General features: G+C 44.9%; 1 protein-coding gene across 1 annotated transcript; it reads left to right on the plus strand.

Annotated features, from left to right (window-relative positions):
* The first annotated feature begins 4,230 nt into the window (after positions 1 to 4,230).
* LOC115651214 (acyl-CoA (8-3)-desaturase-like) lies at positions 4,231 to 18,130 on the plus strand. Its single transcript, XM_030562167.1, is given in 9 exon segments — positions 4,231 to 4,467; positions 5,587 to 5,697; positions 6,224 to 6,345; positions 6,347 to 6,395; positions 7,773 to 7,910; positions 9,543 to 9,603; positions 15,919 to 15,995; positions 17,470 to 17,589; positions 18,068 to 18,130. Coding segments are annotated over 9 exon segments (978 nt in total).
* Positions 18,131 to 18,738: the final 608 nt, after the last annotated feature.

Raw genomic sequence — 18,738 nt, forward strand, 5'->3', positions numbered from 1 at the left:
TAGACAGTGCTGGACCACACTGGCTGTGATTTGCTTCCTAGAACTTTAGAATAAACAGATTAATAAACACACACACCTTTACATATACTACTGATTATGCAAAAACTAACAAGATTTTTCACATTTCAAAGACATTCTGGGAGACTTTCACGGGAGAGTGCATCAGCCACTTTGTTAGAAGCTCCTGAAATGTGTTATATTTCAGAATCAAAATCTTGGCGAGCTAAACTGCACCAAAGAAGTTTTTTGTTATTTCCCTTGTGGTATGAAGCCACTTCAGCTCAGTATGGTCGATTTGTAGCTGGAAACACTCTCCCCAAATGTATGGGCTTAGCTTTTCCAGCGCATACACAATGGCATAGCATTCTCTTTCGCTGATTGACCACTGGCTTTCCCTCTCAGACAGTTTCTTGCTGAGAAACACGACAGGATGGAATTCTTGATCTGGTCCTTCCTGCATTAAAACTGCTCTCACTCCATTCTTGGATGCATCTATGGTTACTAAGAATGGTTTGTCCAAGTCTGGGGCCCTTAGCACAGGGTCAGACATGAGTGTGACCTTAAGATGGTTAAAGGCCTTCAGATGCTCATCAGTCCACTGAACTGCATTTGGCTGTGTCTTTTTGGTGAGGTCTGTCAGTGGGGCAGCGATTTGGCTGTAGTGTGGTACAAATTGCCTATAATATTTGGCCAAGCCTAAGAAGGATTGGACCTGTTTCTTTGATTTTGGGATAGGCAACTTTTGTATAGCATCCACCTTGGCCTGTAGGGGGTTTATAGTTCCTTGACCCACCTGGTGTCCAAGGTAAGTCCTTCTGTTTAGGCCTATTTGACACTTTTTAACCTCAACACTTAATCCTGCCTGCCTGATGCTCTCGAAGACTTTTTCCAGGTGCTCCAAATGTTCTACCCATGAATCAGAAAAAATGGCCACATCATCGAGGTAGGCAACTGCAGATTCTCCCAGTCCCGATAGGAGACCATCTACAAGTCTTTGGAAGGTGGCAGGTGCATTTCACAGCCTAAATGGCAGCACATTAAATTCATACACCCCGGCATGGGTGACAGAGGCTGACCTTTCCTTGGCAGGTTCATCTAGTGGTACTTGCCAGTACCCCTGGGTTAAGTCTAAGGTAGAGATGAATTGGGCATGTCCCAACTTCTCCAATAGTTCATCTGTGCATGGCATCGGATAGTTGTCGGGATGAGTTACAGCATTTAGCTTACGGTAGTCCACCCAAAAGCATATTTCCACATCTGGTTTGGGAACTAGAACCACTGGAGATGCCCATGAACTGGTAGAGGGTTGGATTATACCCATCTGTAGCATATCCTGGATCTCCCGTCCTATAGCAGTTTTGGCGTGAGGAGACACCCGGTAGGGTGGGGTTCTAATTGGATGAGCATTACCTGTGTCAATGGAGTGGTATGCCTGTTCGGTCTGTGTTGGGGTGGCTGAGAACATTGGAGCGAAGCTAGTGCACAGCTCCTTGATATGCTGTCACTGCAGACATCCAAGGGTCATGGAGAGGTTCACCTCTTTGACGCCACCATCACTTTTTCCTTCATGTTAGACACCTTCAGGCCACTCCACGTCATCTGTTCCCTGGGCTGTAAACTGGAAAACCTTTAATTCTCTGGAATACAAGGGCTTAAGAGAATTAATATGGTATACCTTAGGCTTTATTTTGGAGATGGGGGATGCTATGAGATAGTTAACAGCTCCTAGGTGCTCCTGGACTGTGAATGGCCCTTCCCACAATGCTTCCATTTTATGGGCCTGGAGCGCCTTTAATACCATGACTTGGTCTCCTACTTTGAAGGACGGTTCTCTGGAATGTTTATCATACCAGGCCTTTTGCTCTTCCTGAGCATCCTTTAGATTTTCTTTAGCAAGGGCTAGAGAGTGTTGGAGGGTGCTTTGTAGGTTGCTTACAAAGTCTAGAATGTTAGTTCCTGGAGAAGGCATAAACCCCTCCCATTGCTGCTTCACCAACTGTAATGGCTCTTTAACCTTTCAGCTATACACAAGTTCAAATGGTGAAAACCCCAAACTGGGATGTGGTACAGCCCTGTAGGCAAAAAGCAACTGCTGCAACACTAGGTCCCAATCATTGGAGTGCTCATTTATGAATTTACATATCATGGCCCCCAAAGTTCCATTAAACCTCTCCACCAGGCCATTGGTTTGATGGTGGTAAGGGGTGGCAACCAATTGGTTCACCCCATGAGTTTCCCACAGGTTTTTCATGGTCCTTGCCAGGAAATTAGTTCTCGAATCTGTAAGGATGTTGGAGGGCCAACCTACCCTGGCAAAAATGTCTGCTAATGCCTGGCACACACTTTTAGCCCTGGTGTTGCTTAAGGGTACTGCTTCTGGCCATCGGGTGGCAAAATCCATGAAAGTTAGTATGTACTGCTTTCCTCTGGGTATCTTTTTTGGAAAAGGACCCAGAATATCCACAGCTACTCACTGAAAGGGTGCCTCAATTATAGGGAGTGGCTGAGATGGGCTTTGACCTGGTCTTGGGGTTTTCCCACTCATTGGCACACCTCACAAGACCGGACATAATTAGCAATGTCCTTACCCATTCCTTCCCAGTGGAAGGACTTCCCCAATTGGTCTTTGGTTCTGTTAACCCCAGAATGATCAGTAGGATGATCATGGGCTAAGCTCAAGAGATTTACCCTGTATTTAGTTGGAACTACCAACTGTCTTTGAGAATGCCAGTCTTCCTGGTGTACACCAGAAAGAATCTCCTTATATAAAAGTCCTTGTTCTGCAACAAACCGGGATTGGTTAGAAGAGCTGAGAGGTGGTGGGGTGCTCCATGCCGCCACCCAAGCTTTCTGAAGGCTGTCATCTGCTTCCTGCTCAGTCTGGAACTGTTCCCTTGATGCTGGAGAAATCAGCTCCTCCTTGGACTGTGGACTTGGGCTTGGTCCCTCTGGAAGCGATGCAGGTGATGGGGTTGTTTCCATTGACCGTGAACCGCTCTCCGCTGGTGCACTATGTGGTATTTCAGGCTCTGGCTGAGCCTCTTGGGTAGGATTATCTGCGGCTTCTGCCAGTTCAGGCTCGCTGGTGCCCTCTGGTGTTGGAGTTGTCGACGGGGTTGCAAGAACTGTATTCAATGCTGGTAATGGTTCTGATTCTGGTTGCTTCGCCAGTTCTGGGACTGGATCCACTATGCTGTAGCATTTGTGGGCAGAAGATCCAGCTCCACCACCTCTGTCTGGGTCTCTGGTAACACAGACAGGGCCCTGGTGGAAAGCTCAGGTACAGGGATAGGTGTGAAAGCTTGCTTAGCCTGGCTGCGGGTGACCATTCCCATCCTCTTAGCTAGCGTCACATGGTTGGCCAAATCTTCCCCCAGAAGCATGGGGATGGGATAATCTTCATAGACTGCAAAAGTCCACACTCCTGACCAGCCCTTGTACTGGACAGGCAACTTGGGTGTAGGCAAGTTTAAAGAGTTTGACATGAAGGGTTGAATTGTCACTGGAGCCTCTGGTTTGATGAATTTAGGGTTCACTAGGGTTTGGTGGATAGTTGACACTTGTGCGCCAGTGTCCCTCCATGCAATAACCTTCTTTCCGCATGTTTCCAAGTCTGACTTCACTCAGTATATTGTCCAAGCAGACATGACCTCTTCATGCTTGTTCACCTACCTGCATGAGTAATCCAGTCCCTATGTTGGCAGTTAGGCCCTCAGAAAATATGCAAAGGGTCCTTTTTCTATCCCCCAAACCAACTAAGATTCTGGTGACAGACATGTCCACCCCGTGCTTCACTAGCTGGGTCTTTTTTTTAGGCATGGGGGAAGGAGGGCAGGGTTCTTTTTCAATCAGGAGCAGCCAGGCTGGGAGCAGGTATGATTAAGTTTGTGATCAAAATATTTCAAGGCTTGAGTTCAGTCCGATTATTTTCTGATAGGGACAATATTCTGTTCCCAGGGCTTGATAGCTAGAATCTTGATCTGTATCATCCCAGTTGGAGCATAGTGCTCTTGGGGGATTATGGAAGTTAATGTGCTCTCTGTGGGAGGAAGGTGAACAAAGGGAGAAAGATTTATGGAGCCTTGTAGCCATTTGGCAATCAGAAGGTCAGGGTGCTTGGCAGGCTGCCTGATTACTCCAAACACAGCTAGTGTAAAAAGACAGAGCCTACGCAGTGTCAGATGAGGCAGGCAGGAGGAGGATCAGTGGGTCTAAATGTGAAGTGTAGTGATGGCGCTGCAGCCAAAACCTGAAGGCAAGGTGGCTAAAAAGAACCCAGAATCTGGTGTGGGCTCCTACCTGCAGCTCTTCACCTGGGAGGAGACTGAGCTTCACACAGGCCAGGGGCACCCGCAGCAGAAGCAGTTGCTGGTGATTGACAGGAAGGTCTATGACATCAGCCCGTTCTACCAGCAGCATCCGGGGGGTGCCCAGATCATCAGTCATTACACAGGACAGGATGCCTTGGTGAGATATAGGGGTGGGGGGAACCCAGATTATCAAACATTCTGCAGGGCAGGCTGCCATAATGAGAACTGGTGGTGGAGGGAAGAAGGAAAAGCGCCTGGGTCCCTGCTGTTAACCTTGTCCCATGTTGAAAAGGATCCTTATCCCTAGTCTTTGTTCTCTGTTATTTTTAGCCAGTTCCTAAATCCATGACTAGACTTTACCTCTCACTCCAGAACAAGTTAGTTTCCTTACTGCCCAATCATGCAGGATTTAGTCGAAGGTTTTTTGAAAATGCAGATCAAATATATAAACTGGCTCATTTATCCACTATTTTGTTGAGAAGCTGAAAGTTTTCCGGAGAGTCACAACTTTACAGAGGCCACACTCATGTGTCCTAATAAGACCAGCATGTACATGTGAACTTTGCTTATTGAGAGAAGATCATTGACCAAGGTGCCCTGAAGCCCTACACTGCCCTCCTCTATCGCTCCTAGTGTAGGCTTGTGGCTGGAGGTGGATGAGAGAGAGGTCACAATACTATCCTAGACTGCAGCCATACACTGTTCTACTTACTTGAGCCATGGTCTGCGCCAGCCCCCAGAGCATCAAGATTAGGGAAATGCAAAGGTGGTATAAAAGGTAGGAGTTTGTCTAATGATTCACTGGGAACTAGACGGACTCTCAATTTCTCAACATTTGTGTCAGTATGTTAATACCCATATTCTACTGCCTTCCACCAACCTATCACTCACAATGCAGAAACCAAGACCAGTGGTCTCCAATAAAAAGGGAACCCAGTCAAAGAAACAGCTTTCCAGGAGGTTAAAGGGAACAGGTCCATGATCCCCTTTCAACTAGAACTGTGCAGGAATGGTTTGTTTTCTGTATTTTTCCAGCATTTCCTTTCACTGAGCGAATTTTCCCTCTACTCTTCATGTTGGAATGTTCACCACAAAAGCCAAAAGAAAAGAAGAAAAAAATAGTCAGCATGAGCTTAGGCAGAGAAAGGAGGAGGGGACCAGTCAGAGCCGCTTAGCAACCATGGTGATCTCCCTCAGTAAAGGGTTAACATGGTATCTGGCTTGTGCTCATCCCAGGTGTGTGCTTTTCTCCTCCTATTTCCTCTGGTATCCACAGGAGGCCTTTGTCACATTCCACATCAACAAGGCACTGGTGAGAAAATACATGAGCTCACTGCTGATCAGGGAGCAAGCACCAGATCAAATCAGCATGGAGCCCAGCAAAAATGTAAGTGCCCTGAGGGTGGCTGCAGGTTGGGATCCCAAATAGGGAGGTACAGGGTAAAATAATGCAAATCTGGGTTTCTAGTTATTTATTGGCTTCCAGGACCCTCAACTGTAGCACTGGGCTCATGGCTTCATGGAGTCACATGGAGCCTGCTGGGGGAGAGGGACCCATTGGTTGTTGATTTCTGTATGCCTTGAAGTAAACTGGATTGTTAGGGACTCAGCTCATTAGTCATAGGCTAATCCCAGTGATACAGGGACATCCCCACCCCAGACACACACACACATCCCTTGCTCTCCTGGTAAGTGAGCTGCATTCATCAACTATAACCTTTTCCCACAGCTGGAGAGATCCCATGAAGAAGCACAATTTGTCAGGTGCATCTTATCTCACAATGTCCAGCCACACCCTCCAAGGGAGCAGAGTTCAAAGGCTTTTCTAGAGTAAGCAGAGAAACGCCCCCACCTCTGAGACTTCTGTGCAGCACATCCAGAGCACAGAGTGTGCAATGTTGAGTCTTCCCCAGAAACTGCTGGTAGAGGATTTCTGTGAGCTACGTGCCACCATCAAGAGGATGGGACTTCTGAACCCCAACAGCCTCTTCTTCCTGATTTTCCTGCAAATTCTGCTGCTAGAGGCTGCCAGCTGGTTCATTCTGGTACTTTGGAACCTCGCTACTACCTTTCTTCATCTCTGCGGTGCTGCAACAACCTCCCTGGTAAAGTCCCCACTCTACAGTATATAGCTGTGGACAAGCCAGTTCTTCCATACTCTAAGCACCAGTTATGTATTCCTATTCCACAGCTGCTCCTCCTGCTAGTAGCTCTCCTAGGGCTTTTGTATATAAACCTGGTACATTCACCCCAGGCTGTTAGCTCATTTACCTGAAAATAACAGCAGCTAGTGTGGTGACACCTGTTCATTCCTCTGTTCATGAAAACAACCTAACAGTTCTCTGCCAGTTTATGAGCTTGAGGTGGAGGGTTCACTAGCAGTGGAATAGGGGTACTCCAAGTTGTTATGTTTCAATTTTCTGCCTTTGCCACAAAGCACCCTGCTATCACTAATGTATTTTGCTCCATACGTTCTTCTATAATGAAAAACTCCTTCTCACCTTGGGATCTGATTCTCCTCTGCCCTAAGTAGTCATTTACACCTGTTTGCATTGAATGTAAGTCCTGCTATGGGTGTGAGTGAGTGAATAAATTTGATTTGATAACATTTTATACCCACTTTGCACTAGTATAAATACTACACAAGGTGCAAGGTAACAGAGTCTGGCTTTTGGTATCAAACAGTGACAGAGTCTTTCGGTACTTCTGCAAATGCAATGGCCAGATTGAATTTAACTTCAGCCACTGGTCAGTTTGTCTACAAGTTCCTGTGTCCTTTGGCCTAATTACATACCTAACAAGCACTGACTGTGCAAGAACTGGAAATATTTCCCTAATATCAGCAGACGGAAGATATCTCACCCAGATAGGACTGTGGGGTGAGGGAATGCTGACAAGACAATGAGAGAGGAGTCTCTAGAATGAACATGTAGAAAATGGACATTTCACTACCTTCGCTTTTGTTTGCTCAGTGATCCCTTTTCCCTTCCAGTCTCAAGCTGCAAAGAATCCTGTGGCACCTTATAGACTAACAGACGTTTTGGAGCATGAGCTTTCGTGGGTGAATACCCACTTCCTCAGACGCATGTAGTGGAAATTTCCAGGGGCAGGTATATATATACTAGCAAGCAAGCTAGAGATAACGAGGTCAGTTCAGTCAGGGAGGATGAGGCCCTGTTCTAGCAGTTGAAGTGTGAAAACCAAGAGAGGAGAAACTGGTTCTGTAGTTGGCAAGCCAACCAGTTTCTCCTCTCTTGGTTTTCACACCTCAACTGCTAGAACAGGGCCTCATCCTCCCTGATTGAACTGACCTCGTTATCTCTAGCTTGCTTGCTAGTATATATATACCTGCCCCTGGAAATTTCCACTACATGCATCTGAGGAAGTGGGTATTCACCCACGAAAGCTCACGCTCCAAAATGTCTGTTTGTCTATAAGGTGCCACAGGATTCTTTGTTGCAGATCCAGACTAACACGGCTACCCCTCTGATACTTGAGTCTCAAGCTGGGTATCTGCAACATGATTTTGGACACCTCTCGGTATTCAGCAAGTTCAAATGGAACCACGTAGTTCAAAAGTTTGTGACAGGCCAACTGTTGGTAAGTACCTGATCCTTATCCTAGGAGTGCTAACTGGAGCTTCAATAGGACTGATTAATATGAAATATCCACCTGACTTCAGAAAAAGTCTCGCTGAGGGTCTGCTCTATATATACAGCAAGGAGGGGAACATGGTCTAACTCAAAGAGGGGAGAAGAAATAATGGATGAGATCATTCCTTTTTTGTATCTTCTGGTGGAGGTGAACATGAAGGACAGTTTGGGTTAAAGAAAGATTCCAAATTTGAGATGTTGTACATGGATAGAAACAAAGTGTCTATTCTGTAAGGCTTCAGAGAAGCTGTGCTACCTGCATCTCAGGCATTCTGGGAAAGGGCTGGTGGGTACATGGCCTTGTGATTTAAAATCTCATTTGTTCCTGTGGGGCATGCAGATATACATGAAGAAAGAACAGAAACAGAGAGAAAAAGAGGGCAGAAGAGAGGAAAGGAGAGGAAAGGAGAAACCCCTGGAAAGTTAGTGATGTCAGAGAAAAACAGAGTTCTCATTCTCTGGTTGGGTGCAGCAAACTCAGATACTCTATTATCTCTAGCAACTGTGTGGAGGGAGAGAGCTAAACGGATCTCTCCCTGATAAACAATTACAGCAAGCATTTATACCTTTTGTTACAAACAATAATGTGCAACAGCTACATTTTGTTTATACATAGGTCATCCTGATATCTTATTTTTCTCACCAATTTAGACTATAGTTTACATTCCATACTTATCTGACTCAAGGTTGCAACAACTTCTCATGAAATTCTTTCTCACTTGCCTCACACAATTCTCGCTTCTACAAATCTCACATTATTAGGGTTACAGTTTAGCCTGACAATTGCTCACAGAGGGGACTGTTTGCATTGAAATCCCCATCAAATCCCTGTCAGTTCTTTCTCTACTTCCACATCGATATTTATGCAAATAGTTTAGGTTGCCTTCATGTTTCCTTTCTTACACTCCATTTAAATTGCTTATCACAGCTTCTCAAAAGTTCATCTTCCAAACTGTATTATTCAGAGATGGTCTCTGCACAAAGGTGAATATTTTGGGAAAGTTGGAGCAAAAACAGCTGAGCCATTCTTTTTAAAATACAGTGTAACATGGAGGCTGCAGTAGGCATATCCTGCAGCAGTTTTCATGTCCAAATAAGGACCAACAGCAGGGATCTGAACAGCTGTAAAGTCCTTTCTTTTATGGCAACTCCCACAACAAGAGGGTTCTCCCTGCTAGGGGCACGCACCTATCCCATCTCCCATTTCTCCCCATCTGAGATTGCTCCTGTGTTTAATTAGTTCTGGACAAATCCATTGCCTGCCCATTCTGCATGGGTTAGTGCCTCTGGCAGAGAGGCTAAGGGATGAAAGGAGAATATTGAGGAATGAACAAGAGACAAACCCTACACACTTTGGAACCCTATCCCAGGCAGGTACATATTGTCTTCTACTTACCTCTGACAAACACCTAAGGTTACTGTATTTGGGTTGCAATTGTGCATCTTGTCGTTATCTGTAAGGTCATTTACCTTGGGAAGTGGCTCAATGGGTAAGTCTCAGGGTGGGGTAGGGTTGGAAAGGATGTGCCTAGGTGTCTTGAGCCCTGCTGACCTGCCATGGTCCTCTCTCCCTTCACAGCTTGGGATGAAGAAGAAGACGTTCATGCCTTACAACCACCAGCACAAGTACTTCTTTGTCAGTGAGTATCACTACTTCCCCTAGGGCATTCACACAGCAATTGCCACAGGCGCCTGAATTATTCTTCTCAGTGGGAAAGGGGCAGAGACAGGACTCCCCTTCCCCTGTACAGTCTGATGGGTTACAATGTGTGAGCTACAGAGCGTGGGGCACAGGATCCTCCTCTCTCATCCCTCTTGTCCTCCTTTGTTGTCACCTCTCTGGTATATGATCTCTTCTGGTCCTGACAAGCAACCCTTTTTCTCTCCTCCCCTACTTCATTGTTCTATAATTCAGACTCCCTTGTCAGTCTTCAACTAGTAATAGAAGGGGAGAGTGCTATGGGTAAACATAGAAAATTTACACAAAGATCTCAGGTTCAAGGTATCATGAACATAAAGGATCAATGTGTCACGATATGCAATATGTAAATTATTCTTTAATTACCCATCAGCAATGGTAGAAGTCTGGAAAATAAACAGGAGGAATTAGCAATGCTAATTTATAAAAATATATTTGACATAAGTTATACTGAAACATGTGGAAGGATTCATAATATTGTAATGTTGTAACTGCTGGATGCACACAATTTCTAAACACAGAGAGGGTGAAAGGGAAGTGGAGGTGGCATTCTATATTGGAGATATCATGACCTGCTTTAGACTAATTGACAGTTCAGAAGCACAGAAACTGGAATACTCATGGATCAATGTTCAAAGTGACAAATCACAATACAGGACATAGGTGAGAGTCTATTTAAATGCACCCAGTCAGAGTAGAGAACAGGATGAACAGCTCAAACCCCTATCTGTAATGTATAGAAAGCAAAACAGTTTCACCATGGGGGATTTCAATTTGGGGGGACAGATGCTGCCACTAGTAAAACTTACTTGGAGTTTCTAAAAATTGTAGATGATAATTTTCTAACACCAGAGTTGGGGTAATTTTTATTAAACCTCATTCGAACAGAACAAGATAAATTGATTACTAAACTAGCAAAAGAGAATGGTTCCTTAACCTCCAGTAACTGGTTCTTCAAGATGTGGTAGTCTGTGCAGATCCCACTCATTCACTTTCCTAGCCACAGTGATGGCCACCAAAAAGACTGTTTTTTAGGGTGAGATGGTAGATGGATCACTCTGAGGGGGTATTATAGTAGGGCTCCATATGATGGGGCTTCAGAAGGATGATGTTGATGTCGCATGCTGGCATGGAATCTCTTCCTCTGTGTAAGTATACATTAGGCCCTTGAGAAGTTTCAACACCATCAAATGAGAGAAGAAAGAGCAGCTGTAATAGTGGAAAACATACTGATATTACAGCTATGTGGATCTTGATTGAGCTAAAGGAAAGTCCACAGCATTTTAACTGCAGCAAATAGTTGAGAATCTTTCTTGCCAGGGCCTGCACTGGGTCTAGGCCATGTTCGGTAGCACATGTGAAGAATTTTTTTCATTTGGAAGAGTGGTCAATCAGATGATCTAAAGAGTAGTCGACTTGGATCTTTGTTGTGTCAGTTCGCTAGACTGCCATCCACAATCAGTGCGTTGTATTGTACTTCCTAACTTCCCTCCCAGCCAACATCCACCATCACTCATCCTCGTCAGGCTCCAGCTATCCATCATTTGAAGTTCAATCAAGCATCGATGGAATTTTCGTAAGACAAATTGGGAAAAGTTCTACAATGCACTGGAATGTAGTGTGGTTACCATTCCATCACATTGTATGCCAGATGATGAAAACTACCACCAATTCCAAGGAGCCACCTTGGTCAAAAGGCATCACAGTTGCTCACTAATTTCTATATATGGGGGGGTCATTAATGAGAAGAAGCTACCACACACTTGGCGTCAAGCAAAGATTATTGCCATGCTTAAGCCAGGTAAGGGCACAAACAACATGGCAAATTACTGCTCAATATCCTTACTGTCAGTGTTTTTCAAGGTATTTGAGCGTTTGATCATACAACAAATCACTCCCAAACTGGATTATGTCTTTCAGGTTGAGCAGGCTGGGTTCAAGAAAGGATGTAGCAGCTGTGACCTAGTCTTGGCCTTGACCACGTTTATCAAAAACAGTTTTCAACAAGATCTAAAGACAGGAGCCGTCTTTCTGGATTTGACAGTCACTTATGACACGGTTTGGCCCAGAGGCCTTCTGTGTAAACTCTCTTAAGTTGCTCTGCATTGGATCATCGAAGTAGTAGAGCTCTTCCTCCAAAATAGGTGGTTCAGAGTATATATGGGCAACTGTTGCAGTTCCTGGAAGTGTCAGATTAACAGTCTTCCTCAAGGTTCTTTCACCAGTACTGTTCAATGTGCACATAGTGACTTACCAGCAACACTCTCATGCATGTTTATCTATACCGATGTCTGCTACAGCTATCAATCTCAATCCTTCTTAGTAATTGACATGGACCTGAATGATGATATGAAGCTCATGGCAGATGATTGTAGTTGATGGCACCAGCAGCTGGGCTTTTCCAAGATGGTTTCTAGAGAATTCCATCTGCATAATGCAAGCTCAAGCCACGAATTAAATATTTTCTTAAATGGCCAATGCCTGCAGCATGACACTGTGGAAGTACAGAAAGAACTGACATGGATTTGTAGGGCATCTTAATGCATGACAGTCTCTGTTAGCCACAGGCTAGCTGTAACCCTAATAACGCGAGATTTGTAAAAGCAAGGATTGTGTGAGGCAAGTGGAAAAGAACTGTGTGAGAAGTTGTTTTTCGACCGTGTGTAGATAATACAATATGTAAACTGACGTCTCTTAAGTGAGAAAAACAAGATATCAAGATGACCTATGTATAAACAAAATGCAGCTGTTGCTTATTATTGTCTATAACAAAAGTATAAATGCTTGCTGTAATTGTTTACCTGTTGAGAGATCTGTCTAGGAAGGGGAGACCCTATGTCCTAGTGCACTCTCTCCCTGTTGTAGCTGCTAAACAGAATAAAGTATCTGACTCTGCTGCACCCAAACAAAAAGCGAGAACTGAGTTTTTCTCCAACAACCCAAACTCAGTTTACCTCAGCATGACCTTGTATAGGTCATTGCCGTACCTCAACCACTTGGAGAAGACAACAGCCAAAGTAAACACTCGGAACAACGTGCTCAGAAAACTGATCAGCTGAACCTGGCGTGCAAGTGACCAGATGCTTATAACATCAGCACTTGCACTCTGCTATTCAATAGCAGAGTACTTTGATCTCCTGTCTGGTGTCATCCATCTCACACAGGGCTGAAGATAGAGGACAGAGATGACACAGCTACTCAGTCTGGATTGTACCCTGGTATGTCACCCCGCCCACCCCCAATCAGCCTTATTCTCTAGGCTAAACACAATACAGTGCTGCAACATAGATCTCTGGTGAACTCAGCATCACCCTTGAATCCTTGAGGGACTGGAGTACTTCACTCATCTTGTTGCTGAAGAGCCACATCTCCTCAAAGGGCAAATTCTCTAGTTATCTGCTTCTTCTATAGAATACTGGATTCCAGCAACCAAGAGGCACGGTACTGTAACACCAAGGGCCATGGACCTGCTGGCTGCATCCAATACCTGCAGTACTGTCTCTGCAACCATCTGGCCTTGTCTGATGACGTTCCTCAGCTCTTCTCTACATTCCTCTGGGAGTTTGGATGGGAACTATAATGCCCTTTTACGTCAAAAAACTGCAATCATTAAAAAGACCTTGTAGTTTGTGATCCAAAGTTGGCAGAAGGAAGATGAAAAGGTCCAGTTTCTTGGGGTCCTCATACTTTAGCACCCCTTGATGGACCTGGTCTTTTCTTGCACCACAGACACAACCAGAAACCCTGGGACTGGATGAGTGTAAAAGCATTTGAATCCTTCGGTCACCATCTGATCAGTATTTTTCTTCTTGCTTCAGTGTTGGGGGAAGTAAAGCTGGAGTGCCCCCAAATGCTTTTGCTGATTCCAGTAACCCTAGTTCATCAGGAGAGCAATTCATTATGGCCAAGGAGCCAAGGATGTCAAACAGTTTGTGTGTTTTCTTGGATCCCCAAAGCCTTGGTGTTTAAAGTTTAGGCTATTCTTGTAACCAAATCCTGGAAGTCCTTGACAGCAGATGTTGGGGCTGATGTGAATGTCTTGTCAGGTGAAGATGAAGATTCTTTTTGTTTCTCCAGAATCTTCTCTGCCTGGTTATGGAGTTCCCCTCAGTTTTGGACATAGAGGCCCTAACCACAGAAGCTACCAGTGACTGAGACCTCCTCATCTTCCTTAAGGCATGTAGTGGAGATCTGCTCCTAGATGTATGGGAGGGTGAACCCCAGTAAAGCCCAGGAGGCCAAGGAGGTGAGTTGTAGGGATGCTGGCCAGGTTGGGCTGGCCTAGCCCATTGCCATTTGTGTAGCAGTACACTGTACAGGGCATCTCTGGAACTCCCTGTATCATGCCTTGCTAGCCTGAGGGGACAAAGCTCTCCACTCAGTATAGGACAGAAGGAGCAGCTAGGAGATGGTGATAAAAAGTGCATCTAGAACAGAGGTGCCATTGGATGTTGTCCTGGTACCAGGTGGTGCCAGTCTTAATGCTGAAGAGGGGTTGGCTGTTCTTCTGGCAATATGTATCTCAGTAACAAGATGGGCTTGCTTATGAGTACTGGAGTCAGTATCAGTCTGAGTCTCAGCAATGGAGTTGGTACCAGATGTGTCTTCTGGGCCTTCATCGCAGCACTTGATGTCAATGTGCTTTTGGATGGTTTGTCTCTGGAGCTTCACTTTGAGTCCTGCCTGCAATATGGCCCCATGGAACACCCAGAGCTGTGCATATGATTGATGCAGGTCTGCCCCTTGGCACCTTTCAAAGCGGAAGGCACAGCATCAGACCTGCCTGCCCTGATGTCAGCCCCTGCTCATGTTGAGGGTGCCGGTACTAATGAAGTTGGTATCGAGGATTCCAGGGCCAGTGTTGTGGATTTTTATGCGTTATGTACATCCTCTTCTCCTTGCTCAAACTCAAGGTATAATGCCTGCCTGTGGGGACACTTGCCGTGAATTAGTCATCTCAACTTCATCTTAGTGGTTCCTACCTCTTCAGGATCAGATGTGACTTTCATAGATTGCCCAAGGAAATGTAATTTGAGCCTCACATCCCTGGATTTCTGGGTGTAGGATAAGGAGAGGCAGATTGAGCATTTGTTGGGCTATGTCCTTCAGTGACACAGAACAGAGATCTGCCATGCCTATCAATCAAGGACATTAAAATATTGTACAATCAACAGGGATGAAACTTCACCCTGCCATACAGGAAGGTGTACAGGGGTCTGATGATTTGCGTATTTTGTTTTGTTTTTAAATCCAATTAGAAAACAAAAAGAGATAAAGGAAGATAGAACTTCACAGAATTCAGTAAGCACTGAAATGTGAGTCTAATAATTAACAGCAGGTCAGGCACTGTCCAAGTTCTGTCTCGCTGCCATGGACAGTAAGAAGGAACTGAGGGAATGGTCCCAATATCTCTAGCCTTTATGCTGTCACATGGTAGCACAAGGAAGCATGTGTGACCACAACAGACACGACTACTTCAGAACAAATTCAAAGTTCATAAACACAAGGCACATGTGCACCTACAGTGGGATCCATGTTTACACATATTTAAAGAAGAATCAGTAGTTGCCTCAGTGCACATGAGCATGACCTCATTATATTCATTTTGTACAAACTGATTATAGTCCCAGTAATAGAAGGACTTGGACAATTTTATGAAGTAGAAAACAAAATTTACTGGGAGGAAAATTAAACAAAATAATGTGAATAATAACTGGAAGTTGAGTTAGAAAATATTATTCTATGCACAAAACCCCCACAATTTCACATTCATGAAAGAAAGTTTCTTAAGATTAAAAAAAATCATCCTGGTTAAGAAAGAAAGTGAATGAAGAAATAAAAAATAAGAACAATATATAATAAATTGAAATTAGCAGTTGTGAAATGACAATTGATTAGGAAAGCTAAAGATATCAATGAACAAAAATATACCGCCAGTCAGATTAAGGACAATGAGAAGGAATTATTGAAATATATCAGGAACAAGAGAAATCTTAGCAAGAGTTGAGCTGTATTACCAGACAGGGATGGTAAAATTGTCAATAATGATGAGGAAGGCCAAAGTGTATTTCCAGTCTGGATTTGGAAAGAAGCAAGATGATGTATTCACATCTTACTGTGATAATAAACCATATTATATTGCAACAGTAAATAGGGAGGATGGTAAACAGCAGCTGACCCCTCCTTTGTTGCTGGTGTCAATGATTAGCTGATGGGATTAATAATGTCTCTATGTTCTCCTCATACCCTCTTCCAGAAATGCCCCCATTCCTGTTTCCTGTCTACTTCCAGTACTTTGCATTCCCCAAGACAATCCAGAGAAAAGACTGGGTGGTAAGTGCTGCCTAATCACAACTGTGGATGTACAAAGAACTTTGAAGGACCCAGGAGCTCATGAGGTGTTGCACCCTTAGAACATTCGATTCACAGTGACATCTGTTTTATGACTTTGAGGTAAAAGTATGTACGAATACTGGTACAATCCTAAGTACTCTACTGCCTGAGCTATTGTTGGGACTGGGCCTGGAGTTCTTAAGATTTATTGTTCTGACTCGGGTGACATCACTAATTCAGGGTATACAATGATTCTTGTGGAAATCCAGGTTTCATTGCCTCCATGACAATAATGTAATTGTCCCCTGTTTTCTGGTCTCCATCCTCCCAGACCACACAAACCATAACCTTCATTCTGATCCCCTAATGATGCCAACCATCCCGGACCTCTCTTATCAAGCTATTTCCTCCAAACACCCAGACTATGACACTAAACATGCACAGTGAGCAGTGTTGCGGGGGAGGATAGCAGAAGAGCGGCTCTGGTATAGTGTAGTGTGTTTGGTGAGGGAAGTTTGGTGAAGAGGGTGCTGGAAGCCTGGCATCCCTAGAGGGGGCACAATGAACCTTGCTTTGGGGTACAGGAGTTGTGGTAGAGGCCAGGCGTGTGCCCATAAACAATGATAAACTGGCAGGTGGCTTACCTTTTTATTTTTGCTTTTGTGTCAGGTATATTGAGTGTGTAGCAACTGTAACGGTTTCATAATAGAGTATTTACTCTCTGTGTAGTGGTGTGAAGATGGATATTACTAAATTCTCTCTCCACAGTGAATGTTGTGATTAGCTTTCAAATTAAAGAAAGTTTTCACAGCCCCTCCACCAAATTTCTCCTGTGTGTAGGATGTTCAGCGCACTGCGCTCTAGTAACTCTGCACTGCTCCCTATTCATTATCCTCTATAAAAGCTCTGACTAAGTGGGAGCTGAGTGTCCCTGAGTCTGCCTCTCACCTGCTATGCTGTGGCCATGGCATCTTCATTCTGATGGAAAGCTCCTTCCCTCAGTACCGAGGGAGGAGACCTCTAGAGTGAGATGTGGGTGTCAGGGCATTTCTAATAGCGGATAATTCTGGCTCTGGAAATCTCTCATTTCAGGGCCACTTTTTTGAACTGAATCACTCACCAGCACCAGTTTGCTCTCTTTTAGTTATCCGGATGTGCCCTTTGATCATGGTGATAGGCACAAATGTTAGTAAATAAATCAGCTATATAGTGGATGTGCAGATAGGGAGGAGCAAAGCAGGGTGCCTGCTGCTATAGGATGCTGTTGGGGAGGGGGCGGGCTGCAAAGCTGCAGTCCACTGTTTCTCAACCCTAAGCAATACACTTTTCAGGTGTGCTGTGGGTGAGTACCCACTGGTCATACCTCAGTCACCAGAGGAGAAGAAAAAGTTCAACAGAATCCAGCAGTTTCTAGAACCTATGTGGAGACAGGGGAGGGGAATGGATTTGTTATTCTTCATCTCCTCTCTGGCAGGACCTGGCCTGGATGCAGAGTTTCTACATCCAATTCTTTGATAAAATATGCTCTGTTCATGACAAAAATAGCTTGGTTTTAAGGTCCTCTACAGGCCCTAAATCTGTTTGGATTATTTTAGTAAATCACCAGCTCCCAACAGCAAGGCAGGGGACCAGCAGGACAAACTATTGGTTTTTCAAAACAACCTTCATTATGCAAATTGGGCACATGCCTATTCTGTGTCTCCTCCTATCCTCATCCTCCCTGCTTGTTTGATGCATCATCTTGTGTTTTGTCCTCAATTAGACTGTACACTCTTCAGGGTAGGATTGTAACTTCTGTGTTTGCACAGAACTTAGTACAATGGGCCCTGACCCTGACTCAAAAAATGCATGGTCTCCCTTTGTGCCATCCCTTTTACCATTGGCTGGCTGGAGTATGCAAATGTTTTTCTGGAGTCTGACTGTTTGGGCAGACATTTAACTCAACAGTTGCTGGCTTGGGTCCATAGGATTTTCACTTGTCTGTACTGTAGTATTCAGGTAGATCTATATGTGTGTTAGTGGATTTGGCAAGAGAGAATCAGTGACTGCCTTGTGTGTGTTTGTCTCCACAGGGTTCTGGAGAGTATCTGGCTTGTCTGGGTGACTCAAATGAGCCATGTCCCAATGAACATTGATCTGGATAAGAACCTGGTCTGGTTCTCTACCCAGGTACAATTTTTCCCCTCTCACACTCTGTGCTCCTATGGTATGAATTACAGTCCAAGAGTACACAGGCACTGGGAGCATTTGGGATGTCTAGGGGGTGGTGGTGTGATAGGGCCTTCTGTGGCTGGGCAGCCAAGTGGCTAGATCATTAATCAGATAGAGTAGTAGGGATACCCAGGATTTCCCTTCCCCCCAGGTCCAAGCCCAAGACCCTGTGTAGTTCAAGTCCTAAAGAGGGGAGATGGAGCTCTCTCCTGAATTCCTACTAAAGTCTCTCTAGTTTGGGGCATGGCCCTGCTAGTTCAGTGGCCCTGTCGTTGGGGCTTAACTGCAGGCTCCCGTTGGCAGGGGAAGACTTACTTGGCTCCAGGGACTGCATTGGCTGGCAGGTTGCTGATCTGTCCCTTCCAGCAGGCAAACAGAGAGCTCCTGACTTCTCTCCAGACCAACCCCAACTATGGGCCAAGGTCCCTTCTTTTCTCCCCCTCCAGGCCTGGCATTGGCTGCAGGTATAGTGGGGTAGGGATAGCTGAACCCAAAGGTTTTCTTTAACCTCTGCTGTGCCAGGCAGCAGTTT

The sequence above is a fragment of the Gopherus evgoodei genome, chromosome 4 (assembly GCF_007399415.2).
Source record: "Gopherus evgoodei ecotype Sinaloan lineage chromosome 4, rGopEvg1_v1.p, whole genome shotgun sequence".
Taxonomy (NCBI): Eukaryota; Metazoa; Chordata; order Testudines; family Testudinidae; genus Gopherus; species Gopherus evgoodei.